Source organism: Bubalus bubalis, chromosome 11 (genome assembly GCF_019923935.1).
Source record: "Bubalus bubalis isolate 160015118507 breed Murrah chromosome 11, NDDB_SH_1, whole genome shotgun sequence".
NCBI lineage: Eukaryota > Metazoa > Chordata > Mammalia > Artiodactyla > Bovidae > Bubalus > Bubalus bubalis.
In genome coordinates this window covers 90,510,352-90,534,945 of record NC_059167.1, presented here as the reverse complement: position 1 = coordinate 90,534,945, position 24,594 = coordinate 90,510,352, and the positions used below count along the sequence as shown (strand labels likewise).

At 52.8% G+C, this 24,594-nt stretch overlaps 2 protein-coding genes across 2 annotated transcripts in view; both read right to left on the bottom strand.

The window, feature by feature from the left end:
- IGDCC3 (immunoglobulin superfamily DCC subclass member 3) overlaps positions 1-8,392 on the bottom strand; it is a 42,732-nt gene extending 34,340 nt beyond the window's left edge. Inside the window, exons 1-2 of the mRNA XM_025296318.3 lie at positions 7,920-8,392; positions 4,960-5,265 (exon numbers count right to left, since the gene is read on the bottom strand). Of these exons, the coding sequence (XP_025152103.3) occupies positions 4,960-5,265; positions 7,920-8,010 (397 nt within the window). The 5' untranslated portion in view covers positions 8,011-8,392. The remainder of the gene's footprint in view (positions 1-4,959; positions 5,266-7,919) is intronic.
- Positions 8,393-11,612: 3,220 nt separating this feature from the next.
- IGDCC4 (immunoglobulin superfamily DCC subclass member 4) overlaps positions 11,613-24,594 on the bottom strand; it is a 39,360-nt gene continuing 26,378 nt past the window's right edge. The window contains exons 11-20 of the mRNA XM_025296317.3: positions 23,143-23,382; positions 22,883-22,984; positions 21,207-21,390; positions 20,388-20,515; positions 18,448-18,618; positions 18,078-18,215; positions 16,745-16,850; positions 15,966-16,194; positions 15,073-15,234; positions 11,613-14,552 (exon numbers count right to left, since the gene is read on the bottom strand). Of these exons, the coding sequence (XP_025152102.3) occupies positions 14,139-14,552; positions 15,073-15,234; positions 15,966-16,194; positions 16,745-16,850; positions 18,078-18,215; positions 18,448-18,618; positions 20,388-20,515; positions 21,207-21,390; positions 22,883-22,984; positions 23,143-23,382 (1,874 nt within the window). The 3' untranslated portion in view covers positions 11,613-14,138. The remainder of the gene's footprint in view (positions 14,553-15,072; positions 15,235-15,965; positions 16,195-16,744; positions 16,851-18,077; positions 18,216-18,447; positions 18,619-20,387; positions 20,516-21,206; positions 21,391-22,882; positions 22,985-23,142; positions 23,383-24,594) is intronic.

Here is a 24,594-nt window from a genome sequence, read left to right as displayed (position 1 = left end):
CAAGTCCATCCAGCTGGGGATGTGTTTCCCTCCACAGCCTACCCTCATAACCATCGTTGGGCACACCCAGTCAGGATGGCTCCGGGCTATGGGGGAGGCAATCCTGGCACTTCGAGAATCCTACCTGCATTGGAACAGGCTTGTCTTCATCCTAAATTAGCACTCAATACCTATCACTAGGGGTTTCCCAGGTGACTCAGGGTAAAGAATCTGCCTGCCAATGCAGGAGATGTGGGTTTGATCCCTGGGTCAGGAAGATCCTCTAGAGAGGGAAATGGCAACCCACTCCAGTATTCTTGCCTGGAGAATCCCATGGACAGAGGAGCCTGGAGGGCTACAGTCCATGGGGTTGCAAACAGTCGGACACAACTTAGCGACTAAACAACAGCAACAGCAAACCTAATACTAACAATATACTTAATGACCATTTCTAGAGGCCAAGCCCTGGGCCAGATACTTTCCATCCATCATCTCATTTAATTCCCCGACAGCCCTGATAGAATGATGGGATTATGCTTTTTTTTTTTCCTTTTCAAATGAAGGCAGAGACTTATTTGACTTGAGAGTTGAAAGTAACTGTGCTAAGGACATGGCATCTGTGAATGGCAGAGCTGGGGTTCAAACCTACCCAGATGTGACCCTGAAGCCCATGTTCTCCAAACTCACTGTCCTGCCCACAGACGCCCCTACACTAGCAACTATGATGTGGGAGGGGCTCTCCTCTCACGCCTGTGGGCCAGCACTGTGGGCGTCACAAGGGATCCGTTAGACCTGCAGGACCCCCAGGCCCTGGCCTAGACCCACTGATTCAAAATCTGAATCTTATCAAGATCACGGGCACAGCAAAGTCTGACAAATTGCGTTCCAGATCATCTACCTCTTCACTCCAGTTTCCCAAAAGGCTCGAGACCAGGAACTGAGACCAGAAAGTGAGTGGCAGGAACTAAGTATCTGCCTGAGGTGGGCTGGGGGTGGAGGGGAGCTCAGTGTGGAGGGAACCTGGGGGTGGAGGGGAGCTGGGGGCGGAGGGGAGCTAGGGGTGGAGGGGAGCTAGGGGTGGAGGGGGCTGGGGGTGGAGGGGAGCTGGGGGGTGGAGGGGAGCTGGGGGGTGGAGGGGATTTGGAGGTGGAGGGGGGCTGGGGGTGTAGGTGAGTTGGGGGGGGTGGAGGCGAGCTGAGGGTGGAGGGGACCTGGGAGTGGAGAGGGGTGGAGGGGGGCTGGGGGTGGAGGGGGGCTGGGGGTGGAGGAGACCTGGGGGTGGAGGGGAGCTGGGAGTGGAGAGGAGTTGGAGGTGGAGGGGGGCTGGGGGTGGAGGGGGCTGGAAGGGAGCTGGGAGTGGAGGAGGGCTGGGGGTGTGGAGGAGAGTTGGGGGTGGAGGGGACCTGGGGGTGGAGGGGGGCTAGGGGTGTGGAGGGGAGTTGGGGGTGGAGGGGACATGGGGGTGGAAGGGAGCTAGGGGTGGAGGGGACATGGGGGGAGAGGGTAGAGGGGGGCTGGGGTGGAGGGGAGCTGGGGGTGGAGGGAACCTGGGGGTGGAGGGGAGTTGGGGGTGGAGGGGAGCTGAGGGTGGGGCCCGCACTTATCTCCCCTCCTTGTAGCCAGCCCATCCCTCTTTGGAGTCATCCAGGCACACAGATCTCAACAGGTGTGAGTCACTGCCTATTCCCACTGGATCAGGTGTCCCACATGCCCCTCCTGGAGCCTCTCCAGGCAGATGGTAGAGGGTCTCACAGGGCAGCCAAGCTTCAGCGGATGCCCAGAGGCTTGGGAGAATCCCCAGACCTTCCCAGGAAGGGGTTAAAACAGAACAGGTTGCACTCAGCCTCTGAAGTGAGAGATTCACTCCCTGAGAGATTTTCCTGGAGTACTCCCTAACTGAATCCCAGTGTGGGAGAAAGCTGGGGGCTGGGAGTGGATTCAGGAGTCTGCTTTTGCTGGCAATGTCACTGGGAGTGAAAGTTGCTGGGTCATGTCCAACTCGTTGTGACCCCATGGACTGTACAGTCCATGGAATTCTCCAGACCAGAATACTGGAGTGGGTGGCCTTTCCCTTCTCCAGGGGATCGTCCCAAGGGGATCGAACCCAGGTCTCTTGCATTGCAGGCAGATTCTTTACCAGCTGAGCCACAAGACTGGAATCACCTTTAAAAGAAGCAAAGAGGATTGACTCCATTACTGAGTACCAACTCTGTGCGAGGCAAAGCGTGGAGTGTGCTAGTCCTTACCGCCATCCCACCAAGTAGGATTATATGTACATTTCACAGGTGAGGACACTGGGCCATGGAGAGAGGAACTTGTCTAGGATCTCTTCCTTCACAAGGGTCGCAATTTTCAGCCCCAAAACTATAAACACATGGAACAGCAAGGCAGAGAAACCAGACATGCTGGAAGCATGAGTATTCCTAGGACCCTGAGCCATTTCATCCCAGACAGAAGACATTTGCACTGAAGCCAAGGAATGGGCCTGGAGTCCAGTCCATCATGATCAGGCCATCTTTCAGTGGCAGCATCCAGGCCCACTGGATGGAAGAGGAGGCGTTCCCAGCCGGCGGCCTGGCTGGTGACCCACACCGACCTGTCTCACCAGGTGCGCTGGGTGTACACAGACACAGATTGCGTGTCTGTGAGGGGTGCTTAGCATCCTCCTGCCCTGTCAGCCCCTGTGGAGCAGGCAGGAGAAGCAGGGGCTCTGGAGGGCACCTCACACCCTTTCAGAAGGCCTCCTCCCATGTCATACAACATCTGCCCAGCCTGTGGGCACATGGGCAGGGCATTGTTACCAAAGGAGAGAACCCAGGCAGCTAATCAGCTTTGGAGGTTTCTAAAACCTTACAGGGACATGAGCCTGTGACGTGAGGAAAGGGGATCCAACTGTCCAAGCCTTCCCTGAGGGGCCACGAGCCTTGCTGGGGAGAGAGCCCGTATCAGACTGCCAGGGTTTGGAGGCAAACCCCCAGATGTCCCCAGGACCCCAGAGGCTTAACCAAGCCGACCTCACCTGCTGGCCTTCCCTGCAGCCAGAGCCCACAGCTCAACTGCTTATACTGTTAGGAGTTTAAGGAGGCTGAACATCTTGAAGGTATTACCATTTATAGAAAAGCACATTTACAATTAGCTCTATATAAACACCTGGGGATTTATCTCCCAGAAGTCTAGGCTGATGATGCAGGAGCCATCGAGCCCACGGAGTTGACACAGGCCAGGGAGAGCTCCCTGAGAAGTCTCTTCTCTTCTGTCCAACAAGCTTCCTTGGGTCCCCACTCTCTGTCCCCACTTTCCCTCCTCACACCCAGCCATCTGCTCGGAGGATGCACCAGCCTCCCCTACACTGCCAGGAGGGCTGGAGGCTGAGGGGTTGCTGAGCCAGAAGTGATTCCGTCTCAAGGTCCAGGGCTGCGTCCCAGAGAGCTCCATATGGGGGCCTAGAGGAGCCTTCCTTAGAACAAAGGGGCATCTTAAACCCAACGAGAGGCCTCCTGCCTCAGAACAATTCATCATTCGCCAGCCGTTCAGAACAACTGTGCAAATGCCCTCGGAGCCAGGAAGAAATTGGTCAGGGATCAGACAGGGAAGAGGCAGCGTGCCACAAGGGTTAAGTGGGAGGGTGCAGGATTCAGAATACCTAAACTGCAGTCCTGGCTTCTCTGCTCACCAGAAGGTCGCCGATCCCCCTAAGTCTCAGTGTTCTCACCTGTAAAATGAGGATGACGACTGCCTATCTTCCAGTGTCATCACAATGACTAAATAAGATAATTCCTATAAAGCACCTGGGCAGGGTGCCCAGCACGCAGCAAGTGTTTAATAAGCATTAGTGTGAATGATTACCAACCAAAATTAAAGCAGCCTTTTAAAGGGACACCACCTCAAGACACCACCCAGAAGTACAGAGATTATGGGATGCAGAACATTTTCCACTTGGCAAAACTTTTACCCTTTCTCAAAAGCAGTGGTTCTTGGGACTTCCCTGGCAGTCCAGTGGTTAAGACTCCCTGCTTCTAATTCAGGAGATGTAGGTTTGATCCCTGGTCAGGGAACTAAGATTCCACATGCTGTGCGACATAGCCAAAAAAAAAGAAAGAACCAGAAGTCTGTGGGCAGACTTCCCACCCTCATAGCTTGCCACCTTCCCAAGATACGTAAATAATTTTGGTTTATGTGATAATACCTATGAGTGTACACAGATTAAACAGCAACAGCAGACTTATGCCAGGACACAGCAGTAGAGCATGACCATAATTTCATCACTACAGTGACTGCTGGTCCATCAGCTAAGCACAGCTCTAGAGATGAAACACCTCTTCTCTCCCAATCAAAAAAGCATACCAAATATCAAGTCATCATAATGTACACTTTAATTATCTTATAATTTTATTATCAATTACATCTCAATAAAGCTGAATTTTTTTTTAAAGTATGCCAGCAGGAAGGTGAGTGAGGGGAATGTCATCACTGTGTTAACCCTGAAATTATTCTATCATATTTTTTGTAAAGCAAATTGCTGAAGCTTCAGAATGTTATCACTGGTACAGGGGGTTTATTCTACCCCAAAGGTTTGAAAGTCAGCACATAATTAAAAACTGCATGTAATCAAAATTACCCTTTAAAATCCTCTTAAATCATCCCCAAAGTTTATCTTTAAACACAAAAATCATACTCAAAAGACTGGGATGCTCATAATATACAGGCATATGGAAGCTAAGACACACTGAACCAAGAGCTGAATAAAGCTGGCTTTCTCTCTCCCTCTTCCTACAACAGTGCTTGACTACATTCTTGTCAAATTGCATTCCAATCAGTTAAATGAGTAAATGATATAATTCCACCACTGCAAATTGCTGCTATGCTCCTCTCAGCTGACCCATGCTGAGACAGTTCTCCAGAAGCTACATAAGATGGAACGGCTCCCTTTATCCCTCCATGACCTGGGGAAAAAAAAAAAAAGTAAGGGCACCCACTTACTTGCAGCCTGAATTCGAGCCTTCCGACTGACCACCAGCCCAAAGCGGTTCTGAGCCACACACTCATAGTCCCCCTCATCTGAAGGGCTGCCACCTCCATCCAGCAGGAAGTGGCGGATCATCAAGGACCCATTGGCCAGCACAGTGGAGTGCGTACTGTCTGCCAGCTCCACCCCATTCTTCCTCCAGGTGATTCGCACTGGAGGAGTCCCCTCCACCTTGCAGCCCAGCATTACGGGCTGCCCAGGGACTGCAACGTCATCACTTGGCTCCACAGCAAATGCCAGTTCAGCAGAGTGGCCAAGACCTGCATCAGGAGGGGGAGAGAGAGTAAAAGGAGAAGTTAGTGTGAAATGAACTCGAAAACACAGGGCTTCCAAGTTCTCTGGATCTGAGTGTCCCATCCCCATCATTCTGCTATATTGGAATCTCTATTAATATATAGAAATGTATGCATTATGAAGGGTCATCTCATGCTTGGAATCTCTATTAATATATAGAAATTTCTGCATTATGAAGTGTCATCTCATGCAGTACAGTTACTTAATCAACAGACTGTTTCAGAGAGATGGATATTATTTCTACCACCTTTCTTTTATTTGTATGTTTTTAAAAAATATTTATTTACTTGGCTGCGTTGCAGCATGCAAGATCTTCCTTTGGTGCATGGACTCTTTAATTGTGGCACGAGGTCTTTATTCATATCTTTTACAGAAAAGGAAACTGAAGCCCAGAGATGTTAAGCAACTTGTCCGAGACCTCAGAGTTAATAGTTACAAGTCTGGGACCTAAAAGCAAGACTGATTCCAACATAGCTGCTGCCACTTCTGTGCCCACCTGGTTAAACACTGAAGCCGCACAGACTTTCAGAGTGTGACCTCAGGTATTCAGTCTGCCCTGGCTTCTCCATCCTCATCTGTTTAAATAAGGAACAACAATATGGCTTGTGTTTTTCGTACATGCTAAGTCACTTCGGTCATTCAGTCACTTCAGTCCGACTCTTCGCAACTCCATGACCTGTGGCCTACCAGGTTTCTCTGTCCATGGAATTCTCCAAGCAAGAATACTGGAGAGGGTTGCCGTGCCTTCCTCTAGGGGACCTTCCCAACCTGGGATCAAACCCACGTCTATTATGTCTCCTGCATTGGCAGGTGGGTTGTTTACCACTGAGCCACCAGGGAAGCCCTATGTTAAATATGACCTACAGACGTAAAGGCACTATGAAAAGTTAAAATTTCTAAACAGCATAAAGTGAGATAGTAATAAATCGTTGCTTCTTTTTGCTGACAGCACCATCTGAACAGGGAGAAGGGTGTGTGGGTCCAGGACTGGGTACAGGCTGGGTTATGGTCCAGCTCCACTGCCCCACCCCTAGGATGCTCTGGGGTTTGGCAGTTCCGTTTGCTTTGCTTTTGTCATAAAGAGGATGAGAGATACCAAACATCTACTCAGATTTCTCAAAATTCAGAAAGAAGGAGGCTCCTAGAACCTTTCTCCCAGCAACCTCTTCACTCCTGCAGAAGAGAAAGGAACTGGAAAAGGGGAAGACGAGGGGGAAGAAAAGAAGGGAGACGATGAGGGTGATCAGGGAACCAGCAGTGGGAGAGGAGGGAGGAGAGCTCCAAGCCCAGGCGTGATGCCAAGTCTCCAACTTCTCCAGCGAGCAACTTACCAGACCAGTTACAACTTCAGTCCTGGAGAAATGAACCCACCTGGGCTGAGAAGGCAGCCACAGACCCCCTCCACATTTCCGGGCAACTAGTGACACGGGAGCGGGCCCCTCCCTTCACAGGCCAGCGCCCTCCCTGGCTGCGAGGGGACGGGGCAGTGAGGGGGAGAAAGCAGAAGGAGGAGCGCTGCAGCTAGGGGCGTTTCCCCACCCTCAGGGACGTGTAATTCGTATTTTAAGATATTTGAGGGTCACGCCCCTCCAGATCCCTACCCATCCTTCCCAAGACTTGCGTTTCAGCTGCCTCGGCTCCGCACCCCAACCCCGATATTTTAATAGCAACTGGGGGATGGATAAACTTTCTACTGGATGCGCTTGCGACATCCTGCTTCTCCGGAGCTAAGAGGGGAGAGAATACTGCCCAGAGGAGTGTCTGCTGAGAACTTGGAGTGGGAGGGGAAGCGACTAGATTTTCACTGCTCTCGCGTGAAATGAGCCCGTTACAGTCCCTAAGGGAACAGGGTGGTGGTGACGGAGCTCGGGGCAGTAAAGCCGTCAGACCCCGAGCTCTGCGTGTGCACCCTCCGGGGCAGGGCGGGCACGTGGGCATCCCCGCCGCGCTCTCCCCCTCGGTCGGCTTCTCTTTCCTTTCCTCAGCTCGCAGGGTGTCTCCCCCTCCCCACGCACGGCCAGCCGGGGACCTCCCTCTTCCTCGATCTCTCCCTCGCACTCCGCGTCCTAGTCCCTCTCCAAATCCACGACGCGCTCTTTTCACCCGTCGCAGCCCGCTCAGTCCCGGACTCCGCCCCCGGGGTCGGCGGTCTCCTAACCTCGGCCACCGCGGGCCACTCTGTGCCCACCCTCGGGCTCCGCGCTCCCCAACTCGCCCCTCGGACCGGACTCAGCCCTGCGGTCTCCCAAGGCTCGTCCCCCCCTCTCCCCAACTCCAGCCTGCCCGCCGATCTCCTGCTTTGCCGCGCTCCTGGCCTCTTGGTCCGGGCTCGGACACTACTGAGTCTTGGAGCCGCAGCGGACTGAATGCGAGTCTCTCTTCTGGGGGGTCCATCCTCAGCATCGCCTGGCTCCGCGTTCCCGGCAGCCGGGCCTCAGTGCCCTCTCCCCCCCCTCCGCCCCGTCCCGCTCGTCTTCCCTTGGGCAAGTCCCTCCAGCCCGCGGTCCGCCGGCAGGTCCGCGCCGCTCTCCCCAGGTCCGCCCCTCGCGCCCGCTTACTCCCTTCTCGCCCTTCCCGGGGCTCGAGCCCCAGCAGCCGCACCGCGGGCGCCCTAGCTCACCGTCGCTTGGCGCAGGCAACAGTAGCAACGGCAGCAGCGGCAGCAGGAGCCGGGGCCGGCGGCGCGGGGGCGCGGCGCGCGAGGCAGCCATGGGGCTCGCGGTCCGCTCGGATCGGCGACGCGCAGCTCTGGGGCCTCTCGCGGCTCACAGTGTCCCGCGGGGCCGGCGCCGGGGCCGGGGCCGGGGCTCCGGCCGGGGCCGAGCCCGGGCGGCTGGGGGCTGGGGCCACATGCCTGCCTAGGAGCGCCGGGGGCGCAGGGCGAGCGCGGCCGCTTGCGCCATCTTGCACCCACCCGGGCGATCTGTCAGCCTAGCCCGGGGTGCGCGCTCCGCACTCGCACCACCCGCCCCGCCCTCCTCCCGCCGCCCCTCTTCCTTCCCCTCCCGGTCCCCTCCCCCAGCCCCTTCTCCCCGGAGGCCGGGTCTGGGGAACAAAAGAGCCGGCGAGCGCTTTAAGCGGCCGGACATTCCCGGCTGCGCGGCGGACGCGCCCCCTGCGCTTTGAACTGGGGCCGGAGCGGCGGGCGCCATCCAGAGCAGCAGCCCCGGACCCCTCCCCGCGGGCCAGCTCCGAACTTGGGGGGCTGGGGGAGTGGAAACCCAGTGGACTGCGGAGTAGGACCGGGTTGCGGAGAAACACGCAAAGCTGCCGGATTCTCTCCTACCCACTCTTTCTGCTGCGCCCTTCTGCACCGTGTCCAAGTCTGTATTGTCGAGATAATTCCCTAAAAGCTGCACAAAGTTGTCAAAGATTCGGTTTTCCATGGGTTTCTGGTTCTTCCACCCAAAGGTTAGGACGTTTAGCTGCAAGGTTGGCCTCTTTAGACCGAAGAGTTCTGGCGCTTGGGTGGACAGGAGGGAGGAAGAGTGGGAAGGCGGCTTGGTCCAGGGCCCTGAGAGAGACGACCTAACAGGACAATGAGAACGCTCAAGTAAGGCGGATTCTGACCCCACTTCTCCCTGCGGTGTAGTTCAGCAAACCCAGGCGGGCACTCTCAGAGCTCAACTGAAAGATAAAGATACCCCGTCTCCCCTGCTCACTCTCAAGGAAACGGAAAGGATACAGGGAATGACAAATGACCTGATAACTGGAATAGCACCCTGAAAGTTAAAATTCCCAATAACACTTCTATGCCACAAAGACTCAGTGTTTCATGTCAGAGAACGTAAAAGGAGACAACATCAGTCTCAGGTAAGGATTGTTATAGTAGATAGGCATGTCTCTTAGGAGATACAGCCCCACACTGGCCTGCAGAGATCATCAGTCTTGGCCACTCGCTATTAAATGATCTTCTGTTGAGTTCAGCATGATGTGCTAGTCCATCAAAATTACTGAGCATCTTCCAAGTTCGAGGAGCAAGAGGTTTAAAGAGAGTAGTCTCTGCCTTACTTAGCTATTGGCATTGAATTGGTCAGGCAGAGGAGTAATTACACTTCTCTTTTGATACCAACTGTGGAATTGCAGAGCAGGAGTGTTAACATATATAAAACTAACTCTGATGCAGATAGGCAAAGGGCCTCCAGAAATCAGGTAAGTTTACTAGTCCCTGGGTTTGTGCAGCCCAGGGACTCTGTAGTAGCAACTGGAAGATGAACAGGACTTGAGACATATGAGCAAGCAGTAGGAGCCAATGGAGAAATTCAGGGTCAGGGAACACACCGAAGTCCCAAGCCAATTTCCTTACAAGGAAGGGCAGGAAGGATGAGCCTCTATTGGCCATAGGAAAGGGAGAGGTGGGGGCCTTCCCTGGGCGGAAAGGCCTGGAAATCCCTCCTGCAGGGTTTGAATTCTCAACAACCCCTTCTTGGCTTGTCCTACACTCAGGAGAGGTCAAATTGGTGTCCTGAGTTGCTGTCATTTTAAATTCATTTTGACAAGTGTTTAATTCTTCTTTATCACAACGCTTGGTCTGAGAATGATATGCAAATAATGGCTATTCTCCTGCATGCAAAATGCGCAGTATCTCCCCCTACAATGTGTCAATTAACTCAGGGCTGGCTCACCAGCCACTTTGGGGGTGGTCCTGGGCAGGAAGGCCTCTGGTTCTTGGTTCCCAGCAGTAGAAAAACACCCATGGTCCAGGCACTATAAAGATCCTAGCAGAGCAGTTGCCAACTGTAATCCTGAGATGTGTGTGGGGTGTAAGCGTGGAGTCTGGTGTATGACTATTGTGCCTAGGTTTGAGTTAATGGACACCAGCATGATTGTGAAGGTGAGAGTGCATGTATGGGTCTCTGAGCTCATAGGCACTGCACCCATATGTGTGAACGGGCATCATGGGCAATTTTGGAAGCCAGATTTATACAAATAAGATTTGTAGAACCCAATCTCTGGAGTTTGGTGGTTCACTCCTCCCTTGGGTCCAACAAAGGTAAAAAAAAAAGTGTGTCCAGATGAAAAGAGATCCTTGAAGAGCCTAAAAGAATGCCATCAAAGAAAGCATCTTTCCTAAGTTCAGGTGTTTTTTCTAAGTGCCTGTTGAGGGAGGGACATGGTTCAGTTTGTTTTTTGAGGTGGGGGGAGGAGTTCCTATCCTAGGAGTCTGATAACCTATTTTTTTACTTTATTGAAATATAGTTGATGTACAATATTATATGTTACAAGTGTACAATACAGTGATTCATAATTTTAAAGGTTATACTCCATTTATAGTTATAAAATTCTGGCTCTATTCCCTGTGTTTCACAACATATCTGTGGAGCTTATTTTATAATAGTATGGACCTACCCCTATCTTGCTCCTTCCCTTCTCCCCATGGTAACCACTAGTTTGTTTTCTATATCTCTGAGTCTGTTTCTTTTTTGTTATATTCACTAGTTTGTTGTATTTTTTAGATTCCACATATAAGTAATAGAGTATTTGTCTTTAACTTATTTCACTTAGCATGATACCCTCCAAGTCCATCCATGTTGTTGCAAGTGGCAAAACTTCATTCTCTTTTATGGCTGAGTAGGGATTGGGGGCAGGAGGAGAAGGGGACGACAGAGGATGAGATGGCTGGATGGCATCACTGACTCGATGGATGTGAGTCTGAGTGAACTCCGGGAGTTGGTGATGGACAGGGAGGCCTGGCGTGCTGCGATTCATGGGGTCGTAAAGAGTCGGACACAACTGAGCGACTGAACTGAACTGAGTACTTCACTGGAGAAGGCAATGGCACCCCACTCCAGTACTCTTGCCTGGAAAATCCCATGGACGGAGGAGCCTGGTAGGCTGCAGTCCATGGGGTCGCTAAGAGTCGGACACGACTGAGTGACTTAGCAGCAGCAGCAGCAGTATTCCATTGCTTAACCACACTGTCTTTCTCCACTCATCTGTTGATGAACATTTAGGATGCTTCCATATCTTGGCAATTGTAAATAATGCTGCTGTGAACACTGACATGCACATATCTTCTCAAATTAATGTTTTTGTTTTGTCACATACCCAGGAGTGGAAATGCTGGGTCATATGGTGGTTCCGTTTTTAGTTTTTTGAGAAACCTCCATACTGTTTGCCACAGCGACTGCACCAATTTACATTCCCATCAACAGTGTACAAAGTTTCCCTCTTCTTTAGAGAAAGTCCAGTTCTTTCCTATAACTACCTGCTCTTCTGCTCAAAACTCAACATTTCCCATCCTGGTAAGAAATACATTCTCTAGGGCAGAAAGGCTGAGGCAATTCTAGTCACTTGGTTCCAAAAACAAGAACATTTTTGGAAAATAGTTTATTAATTCATTACAGGGACAGATATATGATCAATGCATTGGCTTAACACTAAAGAATATCATAATTGTAAGGAGAAAAAATGCTGGAAAATAATTAAATAATACAGCAAAACTACAGACAAATAAATGAGCAGGTACCGATTATACTTGTCATGCATCAATAAAAGGTTTTTAAATGAGACTCAAAAACCATAAGGCATCCATGGTAGGTGACAAAAGGATTAATACCCTGTAAAAGGCCAATGGACTCTTTTCTAATAAAAATACTGCTACAAAGACACAGACCTAACACTTCCAAATTACCCAGAGCCCAAATCATATATAATGCTAGTGAGTAATGGCCATGTTCTTATCAACTGTGAGTTATAGGCAGATACCAGATTTATTACTTATTTGCTTTTGAGAAACAATTTTCCACCCAACCTAATGGGTTATAAATTGTCTCATTTGCAGCTATTTAATTTAAACCAGAACCTCAGTGCCTGTTAAACAAGAACATGAAAAATGACTATGTGGTGTAATGCTAAGAGCCTACTGTTAAAGCAGCTATTTAATTCAGGACAGTTTTTTTTTTTTTTTTTTTCCCTTTAGGAAAAAAAAAAGAAAAACCAGCCAAATAAAATGAGGCTTTTGACCTTCAGAGCAGTGATGAAACATATACAGTAGTGTTAGCCACAGCAATGCCGAATGCTACAGAAAGAGTACAAATGACAGTTCTGTCCTTAACGAGATACAAAACCAGCATTAATAATCTTTAGTGTTATCATAGGCTGCCTGAAGGGGGAGGAGGAGGAAATGTAGGTGCGGATGTCAAACCTGAGTGACACCCGAGTGTAATAAACACAGATGCTGAAAGGGTCTGAGGAAGCTGCAACTCCACTGAGAGACATTTCACCATTAAAAAAAAAAGGAAAGATAGACTGGTTATTTCTAATTTGGCTCAGAAGCCAGAGTTAACCCTTGATGTGCTTGCTGCTCAGTGAAAAAAGATGAATTCAGGGAGAAGAGACCGAGTAATAAATGCTCCTATGAGAGGCTGAGGTGCAAAATCAAATAAATGAAACAAGTCAGGCTTGTCCCTGTGTGTGTGTGTGTGGGGGGGGGGGGGGTCAACAGAAAATGACTTCAGGATTGAATTTAAAGAAAGAGCAAAATGAGATGAGCCCATCACCCTTGTCCTGTGCGAAGACCCTACTTCCAGCACCCTAGAGGATGATTCCTCCCAGCCCCATCCTGTCAGTTCCTGGACAAGGTGCACAGAGTGGGAGGCGAAGGGGCTGCCCAGCCCCTAATTCCCACCCCCTTCTCCCTTTCAAGCTCCAGCTGGGAAGCAAGGTGCCTCAAATGCCTCTGTCCAGCAAACCAGACTTACCGCATGGAAGGGAGAGAATAATTGTATCCCAAGCCTCTGGGTCGTGTTCCCCCTTCCCTGTCTCAAAACCCCCAAGGATGACTTGCATTCATCCTCTCTAAGGAGAAACCTCCAGTCTCAATCCCAGGGACAAAGAAGCAAGGGAAGCTGAAAGGTCTTCTCCCAGCCCGCACTGGGGGTGTGCAGTCTGCCTGGGGATGGGGTCTACAGAGGCACAGAGAAGCAGGGGCAGGAGGATGATGGCTGAAGTGGACGGCGGACACAGGAGTCCCATCACGGCCCCAGACAGACATGAGGTAGTTGTGTTGTGAGGGAAGGGTGCTGAGACTGAACCCAGGCAGGAGAGCCACATGACACAGTGTGGGAGAGGCGAGAGAGAGACAGCGGAAACAGACAGAAGCCACAGAGAGGAGAGGACAGAGTCCTGGGACGGAAGGGAAGGGCCCTAAGCTTGGGAGAACAGGGGCACAGGGAAACAAGACCCTAGAGGAGTGAGGGGGAGGAGAAAAGGGAGAGCAAGAGAAAGCAGATTTTCAAAACCAGGCACTTCCCCAATTACAAAATTAGGTGCAGACTCGCTCTGAGGGGAGCTGGAGTCACCCTCTCAGTTTGGGCACAGGGCACATGGCAGATGGGAGGTGACGCGACTAAAGTGTCAGGCATTCAGAGCCTACTTGCACTCAGCCCAGCCCAACCGGAAAGTGGGCCGGGGCTGTCTTTGTCAGACAAGGCATTGGAGACACTCTCAGAGTGTGTAATAAAAGGCTGGGTGACAGAGTAGGGGCCCGCAGGGCTGGGGACAGACCACTCTGGGGCAGTGTCCTGACCTGGAGGAGCAATTAGGCCACAGTGACCACTGCCTGGCCCAGAGCTTCCCAGCTCACCAACCAGCACACACACATGTGCTTCACACATGTGCATACCACATGTAACTGTGCGTCACATGTCTCACAAATCACGTGTCACAGAGTATGGGGGGAGTGAATAATCCAATCCTTCCTCTCCCCGAGCCAAAGCAGCCCAGGAGGCTCCAAGTGGCTTGATGACTTGCAGGCAGAGACGCGTACACGTGTAGCCACACGCGTCATGTCACGTGATCCAAACCAGCCTGTCCCAGATGGTGCCCTCTAGGGGAGCTAAGTAGAGGAGGACGGGACTGGGGCTTTGGGCAGGCTTGGGCTGGCTCCTGGAGGGCAGGGGGCCTTTGGCTGGCAGTTGTTCCCAGGAGCCTCCTCCAGAGCCTCACTGGACTGGAGGTCCGAGTAGGGGCAAGTATTGCTGGCTGCCTCTGGCAGGCAGGTGAGTCTGTCTGGCCCAGGGGCTGCTTGCTCACACCCGCCTGGCTCCTGGTCCAGCCAGTCTTCCCCTTGACCGAGATCCACAACACTCGAGGTGAGGTCAGGAGCCTCTGAAGGCAGGGAATCTTCAGGTTCCAGGTCTTGGAGGTGGAGGTCAGGGGTCCCAATGGATGCACTAAAGTCCGAGTGGACAATGACTTCAGCCTCCACCTGGTTCCTGCAGGCTGGGGGAGGCTTCTTCCTCCCGTTGCCCTGGTCAGAGCAGAGAACACAAAAACCATCACTGAGCGTGACCATCAGAAGAATGACTATCCTTCTCGGGGTGGAGAGAGGCTGACCTCCAGCCTAGAGCCCTTTATATATCAATGTGGGAGTTGGTAAGGGAAGAACAGACTGTCCTCCAGATGATGATCAGATCCATGGGAAGGCAGGGAAACACTACGATTTGCCCTTGTCACAGAATTTCAGAAATACCAGATACGGGCAGGGCTCTGTGAACACGAAGAAGGGCTGAATGCAGTCAGATTGGTGCATGTTCAGATCCACGGGAATTCTGCAGTGGCCCACTTATGCCTAGCTCGAGGAGGGACTGTCTTCCCAAACACTGGCCTGCCCTCCACCCACTCACCTTTAGAGGCTCCAGGGGTCTCCAGGCTCGACTTTTACCCCCGGGGACGTTACCACCAGGGGTCTCCAGAGGATTCATTACTTGCTCTTACCAAGCATGGGACGCTTCTCTCCTTCCCTCCCCCTTTCTTTCCAGGACACTGACCTTTATGGCCTCGTACACCAGAGCCTGCAGCAGCAGTGTCTGCCCAGTTCCAGCAGGGGGCAGCAGGGCCCGGGTCAGAGAGGGCATGGGGCCTGCCTGGGGCAGCTCACAGCCTGCCCAGGAACCTGCCCAGCTGGGCCCACCGGGCTGAGCCCAGGAGATCTGCACAGGGAAAGAAGCAGGAGCTGAGGGCTTGGCTGGGGATATACGCAGGAAACGGCTGGAGCCCCCTCCACAGACTCTTGGCCCCCTTTCTACTTCCCTCCCCAAGGCAGTGGGGACAGGCAGAGAATGAGCTGAGAGTCTGGGGGTGAATTTGAGGATAGAAAGATGCTCCTGCAGAACAGCCCAGGAGTTTCTGAGCCAGGCAAGGTCTCCTTCACCACACAGAGGCAGGGAGAGGGTGAGAAAGCACTCAGGGGTTCGCGCTGGCTGGTCAGAGAATGCAGGATGAGACGCCACTGCCAGGATGGACAGGACCCGGCCTGTGTGGATGCACCTCATCTGGATCCCGGTCCTACCTGGCCACAGCCTACCTGACCAGCCTCCTTCCCCCACGCTGGGGAGAACTGGGTCTTAGAGCTCTCCCCAGCTCCCAGGATGAGGCGTGTTCTGGCCACCTTGAGTCACCCGCCAACAGCCCCTCGGGGGCTCTCCCCTCCTTCCTGAGAACCAGGCTGACCTATTCTGCCAGAGACGGAGGCCCATCTGCTTCCCTGCCTTGCCAACCCTTTCAAAGAGGAGGGAGAGCCTTTTCTTCTGCAGCTGGTCCAGGGAGGGGAGCGGGGAGCCGGCCTCTCACAGGGTCACACAGCGTGCTCTCGCGCCCCCTAGTGTCCTATTTGGGAATGAACCGCAGTGTGGGGCTCGGCCTCCCCCGGCTCCAGGCTCACCTTTCTCTTGGAGTGACCCCGGCCGGCTGAAGCGCCACCACCCATAAGGCTGTGCACTTCAGCCCTGTCCTCGATGTCCGAGGGCGGTGGGGACCAGTCCTGGGGACGAGGGTGCACAAGGGACTCCAGTTCATGGACCGCTGGGGGGCTGGGGGGAGCCAGGCGGGCTCGGGAGTACAGTGCGGGGTTCCCAGCAGTGGCCGAGGAGGACAGCCCAGGGAGGGCTTCTCTGGAAGGGAAGATGGGGAACAGGCAGTGTGGTCAAAGACAGGGGCAGGGGTGGGATTGGGATTAGTCCAGCCTATGTCCCTGGGCAGGTGCCTACCCATCTCTGAGACTTAATTTCACCGTCTGTGCAATGGATAAGAAATTCTGTGGCTGTTCACAATAGCTGTGATACTGCACTGAGGTCCTTCCTCCCTGGGCTCTGGGCATCTGGAGATTTGGGGGCCCTCTTTGCAAGACGCTAGCAGCTACCAAGGAAGTCCATGAGGTCGCAAAGAGTTAGACACGACCGAGCGACTGAACAACCACCACCAAGGAAGCAGGAGAGAGGCAGCTATGCTACGCCAGCCCTTACTGAGGGGATACGCTGGGGGCCTCCCTAAACCCACTCCGCTCCCCATTCTCACGAGGACCTCACCCCAACCCATTCACCCCAGACAACTTTAATGGGGCCCCCAGGAGGGGCTAGAGCAAGTCACAGCCACTTTCCCTGCTCTCTCTTCTCTGCAGAGGAAGTTGCTCCTCTCTGTGGTCAGACTGGTCCTTCCACCCACCTGTGGGGGCTGCGGCGCAGGCCAGCACACATGCAGGCCAGGAGGCAGAGGAGGCCCAGGCAGACGCCCACGATGATGCCCGTGACTGAGTGCACATCCAAAGAGTCTGGCAGGGGAGAGGGAGGGAATAGAACAGATCAAGGACAGGAGAAAACCCGAGGTTCATAGACCAGGACATCCTGGGGCTTCGTCCGGAGGCCACTGGCCCGAGTCTCTTCCTTTGGACATGTGAAATCTCTGATGCAAGGATCAGAGGGCCCCACAGACTCACAGGGACCACCACTACCTCTCTCTCCAACTGTCAGCCCCATTGGACATACAGAAGCTGGAGCCCCTCCCCATCAACCCGGCCTTTCAGTGAAACATGCCTCTTGCCTGCCTAACAGGGCTGGTTTCGCAGGCGTGTAACGCGTGCGGTGGCACGTGGCCCACGCTAGAAGGGCTCTGGGCTGGTTTCGCAGGCGTGTGACGCGTGCAGTGGCACGTGGCCCACGCTAGAAGGGCTCTGGGCTGGTTTAACGCTCTGCTGTCACCACCTTGAAATTCTTGCTCATTTTTCTTTTTAATGTATTATTTGGCTATGCTAGGTCTTAGTTGTGGCACACAGGATATTTTTTTCTTTTGTGGCTGCTGTGCAACATTTGGGATCTTAGTTCCCTGACCAGGGATTGAACCCATGCCCCCTCCAGCAGGAGTGGCGAATCTTAACCACTAGACTGCCAGGGAAGTCTGTCTTCTTCATTTTTTAATAAGGGGTCCCACATTTTCCTTTCACACTGGGCCCTGAAAATTACAGTGTAGACAGTCTCATGGCCTGAGACCTCCACTGTATAAAGCTCATCACCTCTTCAAGCCAGTTCTCCAGTGAAAGTAAGCTCCCAAAGAAACCAAGCCAGTTTCCCACAAATCTGACCTTTCGACTGAATTACCACTGAACCTCACCCATTTCCCCTTCAAATTTGTCCTCTCCACACCTGGCTTCTCTGGTTGCTCAGATGGTAAAGAATCTGCCTGCAATGCAGAAAGTACTGGGTTCGATCCCTGGGTCGAGAAGATCCCCTGGAGAAGGGAATGGCTAGCCACTCCAGTACTCTTGCCTGGAGGATTCCATGGACAGAGGAGCCTACAGTCCATGACGTCACAAAAAGTCAGACATGACTGAGCAACTAACACTTTCACACCAAATAGAGAGGGCAGCTGTCCAACAACATGTGCCTGAACGCAAGCCCTTGGAGGAGATGACTTCAGGATTAGACGTCAGCTCTGGGGACCTCTGGAGAGCTTGGGCTGCCCCAGGATGGAGCCCACCCCTTCCTCCCTTTCCACCTCTTACCTGAGAGCTTCTCCTGGAGAGTAATCACATCCTGCAGGCCAGAGAAGGGCCCAGGCCCCACCTCTGTGCGTGCCCCCATCTTGAAGAAGTACCTAGTGTCGCTCTCGAGGCCGTGGACCTCAGCACTGAAGATGTTTCCTGGGGGGCAGGGGAGCCAGGGAGAGCAGGGTTGGTGACCCGGGTAGGGGTGGCCTGCAGGGCTGGGCTGGGAAGTGGCCCTGGGAAGATCTGCTGCTCCCACCCAGGTAGCAGCTTCTGCCTGCTCCTCCTAGAACAAACCTCCGTGGCCGTCTCAGTACTAACCCAGCCACTGGGGAGGCTGGAAAGGGGTGGGGGGAAACCCCAGAGGTCCTGGGGTGAGGGCACTCACCCTCTGTGGTGAGCAGGGTCCACTGGTGCTCGGGCTGGGTGTGATTGTTGCTGTAGAGAATCAGATACTCCACGATCTCCCCGTTGGGCTCCGTCGGGGGGCACCAGTGCAGCCGGACGGTGGAAGGTGTCAGGGGGCTCAGGCGCAGGTCAGATGGGGGTGTCGAGGGCCCTGGGTGTCAGGGGAGGAGACGGGAGAGGCAGGGTCACTGAGAGCCCCAGCCGTGGGCACAGCTGGGAGCCAGGGCATGAAGGCATGGCCTCCTTGCTTCCGCCTTTACTGGAACAAACCACAAACCACGAAGCAAAATGAGGTCGGGTCTCTCACTGGGGAATTTCTGGAAAACAGTTAGGGAGGGGTCTTTGCCACCATTCTGCCACTCTTAGAAACTCTTTTCCACTCTTTGGAGCAGAGCTCTTCAAATTTCCACACTCAAATACTTTCAAGGGCTGAGGATGGTGTCTGGTCCTCAGGGGACCTGGGGGCAGAGCTCAAAAGTTTTTGGAAGGCTCACATTTCATTTAAACTCAACTCTTCTGTGGTAACATTTAATATCTAAGTAGTGTTTGAAATGATTTATTATTTAAAGTTCCTAACTCCCCTCGCCACCCCAAATCTTCAAGTAAAATTGGCTGACGCCCTGAATAGCCTCCGTGTACGCCTGCCCAGGCCCAGGACCTTAGAGTCACAGGAATCCTCATGTGAGAAGTACCACCTTGAAAGGGTTTGTGTTTTGTTTTCAGAGAAGCTGACAGGGGGTGGGAGTGGGGCAGGAGTAAATGAGGAAGGGAGGGGAGAAAGGAGGGACCAAAGGTGACTAGTGAGTTGGGAAACAACAGAAATTTGGGGGCTCAGGTTTTCAAGGCCCAACAGAGGGTGAGATGGGGACCCAGGGCTGTAAGGCTTAAAAAGCCACGTAGCACCATGGGCTGTCAGAACCCTCAATGGCCCTGGGTGACTCCCCACTTCTCAGGCTCTAGTCTCCCCATCTGTGAAAGGAGAAAATACTCCCCCCTCTGTAATCAGGTCAATTGAGCTGGGGATTCCATGTCATGGTCTCCCCTAAGAAAACACTGAGCCTCCCTAAACTCTACGTGCAAGACCATGATAAAAGGAGCTCGTGGGCTTCCCTGGTGGCTCAGACAGTAAAGAAACTGCCCGCAGTGCAGGAGATCCAGGTCCGATCTCTGGATCGGGAAGATCCCTTGGAGAAGGAATGGCAACCCATTGCAATATTCTTGCCTGGAGAATTCCATGGCCAGGCTCCTCAGTCCATGAGGAGCAAAGAGTTGGACATGGCTGAGTGACTAACAGCATCACTTGAGCTGAGGTCATGGGTGTGTGAGAAACAATTTGCAAGCATTTTTTTAAAAAGTGCATTCGTGAGGGTGGATGGCCTCCCCACCCTACCCTACACGCGTCTTCTTATCTCAGATCAGGAACAAAGGTCTGCTGGTAGAAAGGGGAACTGTGTCAGCAGAACCTAAGAGGCTGCTGTGAGGACAAAGAGCCACTTGTCTCCAGATGGGTTTCCAGAGGGTTCCAGAGTCACAGACCTGCACAGCTCATGGTCCCATCTTCCCTTTTTACAGATGAGGACACAGAAGCCCTGCTGGGGAAGGGGCCTGCCTGGGTCTCCCTGTGTGTCAGGGGCAGGCTGGGGACCCAAATGCAGAGTCCAGGATGCCTGCCTCCAGAGCCGGCCCTCCTCACAGCTCAGTGAGGTCTCGGCACAGCCTCTTAAAAGAAACCACTCCTCTAAATCTCATGTGATCATGCCTGTGAGTAAATGGTTAAGACCAGCACTGGACTGCCAGCATAAATGCAAAGTGAGTGACAGGAACTTATGGGGTTCTGAGGAACATTTCAGAAGAGGGCTGCTGGGGCAAGGAGTTTGGTGAAAGATGGACTTGTGGTCAAGGGGCTGAGGGGCCACTCACGGTCAGGCAGGGTGGAGCGCTCTACCACGGAGCCGAAAGGCCCGTCCATGTCCACACCATGAGACTGTACCGCAAACTCGTATTTGGTGAACGGCTTCAGCCCGCCAATGAGGATGTCTTCTCCAGAGCTGCCGAGGTAAGAAATGCAACTGGGACTCTCAGGCTCCTTCAAGTCTCCTCCCCAACCCAGCCCCAACCCCTGCCTCGGGCAGGGAACCTGCTCCCTGACACCGGGGCCACTAACACCATCCAGAGACCTGCAGAGAGATGTGGATGGACGGATGTATATATATGATTCCAAGTTCAATCCCCAAGCCAGGCCCCCTCTTTCAAGAAATATTCCTGGGTTAATCCACATCATTCTCCACCCAAAGAATCCTCTCTGATGCATCTTCTCCTTGACTTAAAGGAAAAGGTGCATAACTTTTCCTTCAGCTGCAATTGTATTAATATTTATCTATTGCTTTTTATGCTTTGTTTTGTCTGCTAAACCAACAGAGACCAAGAGGTCTCTGACTCCCCATCCAACGGGGGGCCTCTCAGGACAGCAGCTGGCTGTCTCTTCCCCATCACCTGAGACTGAAGAAATAGGTCTGTCCTGCGTGATGTCTCCCAGGGTTGAGCCCTCCGGTGAGGGGACAGGACTGGATGGATGGGCTCTCCTTTCCCATCTGTCACCATCAGGTCATCAGACTCTCAGCGTGCCCCCAGTTTAACACACGAGTCATGAAATGTCCCTGAACCCTCAGGCCCCTCTCTTCATCACTACCTGGTGCCTCCTTCCCTTCCACTCCGCCCCTTCACAGCCCCTCTTCCCACCTGGTGTAATAGGTGACCAGGGAGGCATTCCTGAGCCCCCACGGGCTGAAGCGCACAGTGTAGTTGACAATCTTGACTGTGGTGAAGTCTGGCTTTTTCCACCGAAGCCAAATGGAGGTAGAGCTGTTTGATTCCGCATGGACGTGGGCAGGGGGCAAGGGTGGCCCCCTCTGGATGGGCAGGTCTGGAGGGTGAAAATTAGAGAGTGTGGGAAGGGAGGGAAGATACTCCTCTGGAAATATGTGCTGTGGTTTGCAGTTCCCAAGGCACTTTCTTTTACCCTTCACTTGTGATCCTGTGAGTTGGGAATAATGCTTTATTTCCACTTCACAGATGAGGAAACTGAGGCCGCCAAGGATTTAAGTGACTTTGGCCAAGGGCATACAGCGAGCAGACTATGGAACACTAGTATGTGAGAGAGAGAGACAGCAAGTCATGATAATTATGAGCATAGATTCTGGAGCTAGGCTGTCCTGGTTCAAATTCCAACTCTGCCAGGTACTGGCTGTGTGACTATGGAGAAGTTAATTAACCTCTCTGTGTTTCCATTCTCTATTCCATCAGTGAGGCTAATAATAGTACCTGCATTTCATAGGGTTGTTATGAGGATTAAATTAGTTAATATTTGTAAAGTATATAGAAGTGTCATGGAATGAATGTCTGTGTCCCCCCGCAAAGTTCCTATGTTGAAACTTGAACATATGGTGGAGTCCTGTCTGTTTGGGCCGCTGTAACAACCACAGACTGGGTGGTAAACAACAGAAATTTATTTTTCACAATTTCAGAGTCTAGGATCAAGTTTTGGTGAAGGCCCTCTACTAGGTTATAGACTATCAACTTTTCATTGTATCTTCAGGGCAGAAAAGGGAAGCAAGCTCTTGTGTGACTCTTAAAAGGGTACAAACCCCCCAGGCTTGGGATGTGGGGCCTGTCCGGCTCAAGAAGAAAGTGAAGCAGTACGAACTAATCTAATCCTAATTACCTCCTAATACATCACACTGGAGGGTAGGGTTTCAACGTATGGATTCTTGGGGACACAGATTTTTTGTCCATAACAGTGCCCTTATAAAAGAGACCCTAGGGAACTCTCTAGACCTCTTTCTGCCCTGTGAGGACACAGCGAGAAGATGGCCTATGGTCTATGAATCGGGAATTGGGTCTTCACCAGACACTGACTTGGCTAAGGTCTTGATCTTGGATTTCCCAGCCTCCAAAACAGTGAGAAGTAAATGTTGGCCGTATAAGCTACTCAGTCTATGGTGTTTTGTTACAGTAGCCTGAACCGACTCTGAGCCTCAGTTTCCTGGTGGGGCACATAGGGATACCCTCCCTGCCTAGAGCAGAGGAATAATCTCAGAGATAGTGTGATGAAGGTGGGTCATCTTAAAAATTGTTTAAAGGTAAAACGTGGGGCCAGAAGTCACTGATGAACCATTGGGTTTCTCTCTGTCCAAACCTTCCAAATTAGCACTGCTCACAGATAATGAAAACACAGGCCTATAAGGCAGAAGCGGGAGCTTCTCTCTGTGATCTAAACAAGCCAGTGGAATAGGTTTGCAGGTGGCTGAAACTTCCAGACGGCCTGCCCACGAGGGCCGGCCTGGAGGAGAGGGAAAGGAGGTCACGTGCAGCCCTGCTGACCGAGCCCTCCCGCTCCACTTCCCCAGCCTCCTCACCTGGGGTGGGGGCCTTCTCCGTCTTGCCCTTCCACACTGCCGCATAGCCATCCTCGTGTTTGTTGAACGCCACGAGCTTCACCTCATACAGCCGGCCAGGAACTGGGGAAGGCCATGGGGGTCACTTGCTGGTTAGACGAACCTCTGGGGTCATTCTTGCGTCTCCTGAGAGATTCCATCTCCAACCACCAGCCCAGCTTCCCCAGCCGCCCGCTGGACCTGTGTCCGTCCCCTCCCACCCCCCGGGCAGCCCTCCTCACCTAGCTGGGTCAGTTCATACTGCTTCACTTTCTTCTTGAGCCGGACAGGCCCCACATCCCAAGCCTGGTCCCCACGGCCCCCTGGAGGGCTCTCACCATCCATCTCCTCCTCCTCCGCTCCCACCTCTCGCCAGTACAGTTTGTAGCCAGAGATCTGGGCGGGGTGCGGGGGTGGCTGCCAGGACACGACCAGGGACTCCATCCTTGCCCGTACCTTCAGCTCTGCGGGCGCAAAAGGGACTGGGGGCAGAGGAGCAGGAAGGAAGGAGTAAGAGAATCAAGGAGAAGGAAGAAGGGGAGGCCGGGGAAGGGAGGCAGGAAGAAGCATGAGGAAGCAGAAAGCAGGAAGACAGCGTTGAGTGAGGCCCTTGCCAGAGTTCTCCCCATATATCTCACCACTCAGCCACCAGCCTAAGGGTCAGGCTCAGGCTGGGTCTAGAGGAGAACTCACTATTCCATAAGCCCAGAGTGCTGGGAATGCAAGGACGTCTCCCGGGCGTTTGCAAAGAGGTTGGCCAAGAGCACTTCTGGGGCAGGGCTGACAATACCTGACTTAGAGGAGGGCTCTGTAAATCTTCTGAAGGCATGAAGGCATGGGCACCAGCATGCAAGGGGATCAGAGGGGTTGCTGAAGCCAGGAAGGAGGGATGGAGCCACTGGAGTGGGGAGACCTCCTTGGAGCCTGAGAGTGGGTTGGCTCACTGTGTGTCTGATGCTGTCCTAAGCACTTCATAGCATGTATTTTAACTTTATTCTCACAACCCTACAAAATAACAAACCTACTAGTGTCCCTGTTTTACAGATAAGGCAACTGAGGCTCAGAGAACTCCAGTAACTTGCCCAAGATAACACAGATTGTATGTGTGCCAGGCTTTGTCCTCATGGGAGGCTTGGCGTGCTGTGATTCATGGGGTTGCAAAGAGTCAGACACAACTGAGCGACTGAACTGAACTGAACCACTCTACTATTGGGCCTCTCAACAAAACCCACAACAGTCATAATCACAGAAGCAGCTACTATTTATTTATTTTTTCCCAGCTGTGCTGTGCGGCACATGGGAATCTTAGTTCCCCAGCCAGGGATTAAACCCGTGCTTCCTGCTGTGGAAGCATGGCTTCTTAACCACTGGACTGCCAGGGAAGTCCCCTGTTTGCTACTACTAGCTGCTGCTGCTGCTAAGTTGCTTCAGTCATGTCCGACTCTGTGCGACCCCATAGATGGCAGCCTACGAGGCTCCTGTCCCTGGGATTCTCCAGGCAAGAACACTGGAGTGGGTTGCCATTTCCTTCTCCAATGCATGAAAGTGAAAAGTGAAAGTGAAGTCGCTCAGTCATGTCCGACTCTTAGTGACCCCCATGGACTGCAGCCTACCAGGCTCCTCCGCCCATGGGATTTTATCAAACCTCTGTTTACATTAATTAATCTTCATGATACACCTGGCAGTAGTAAGTG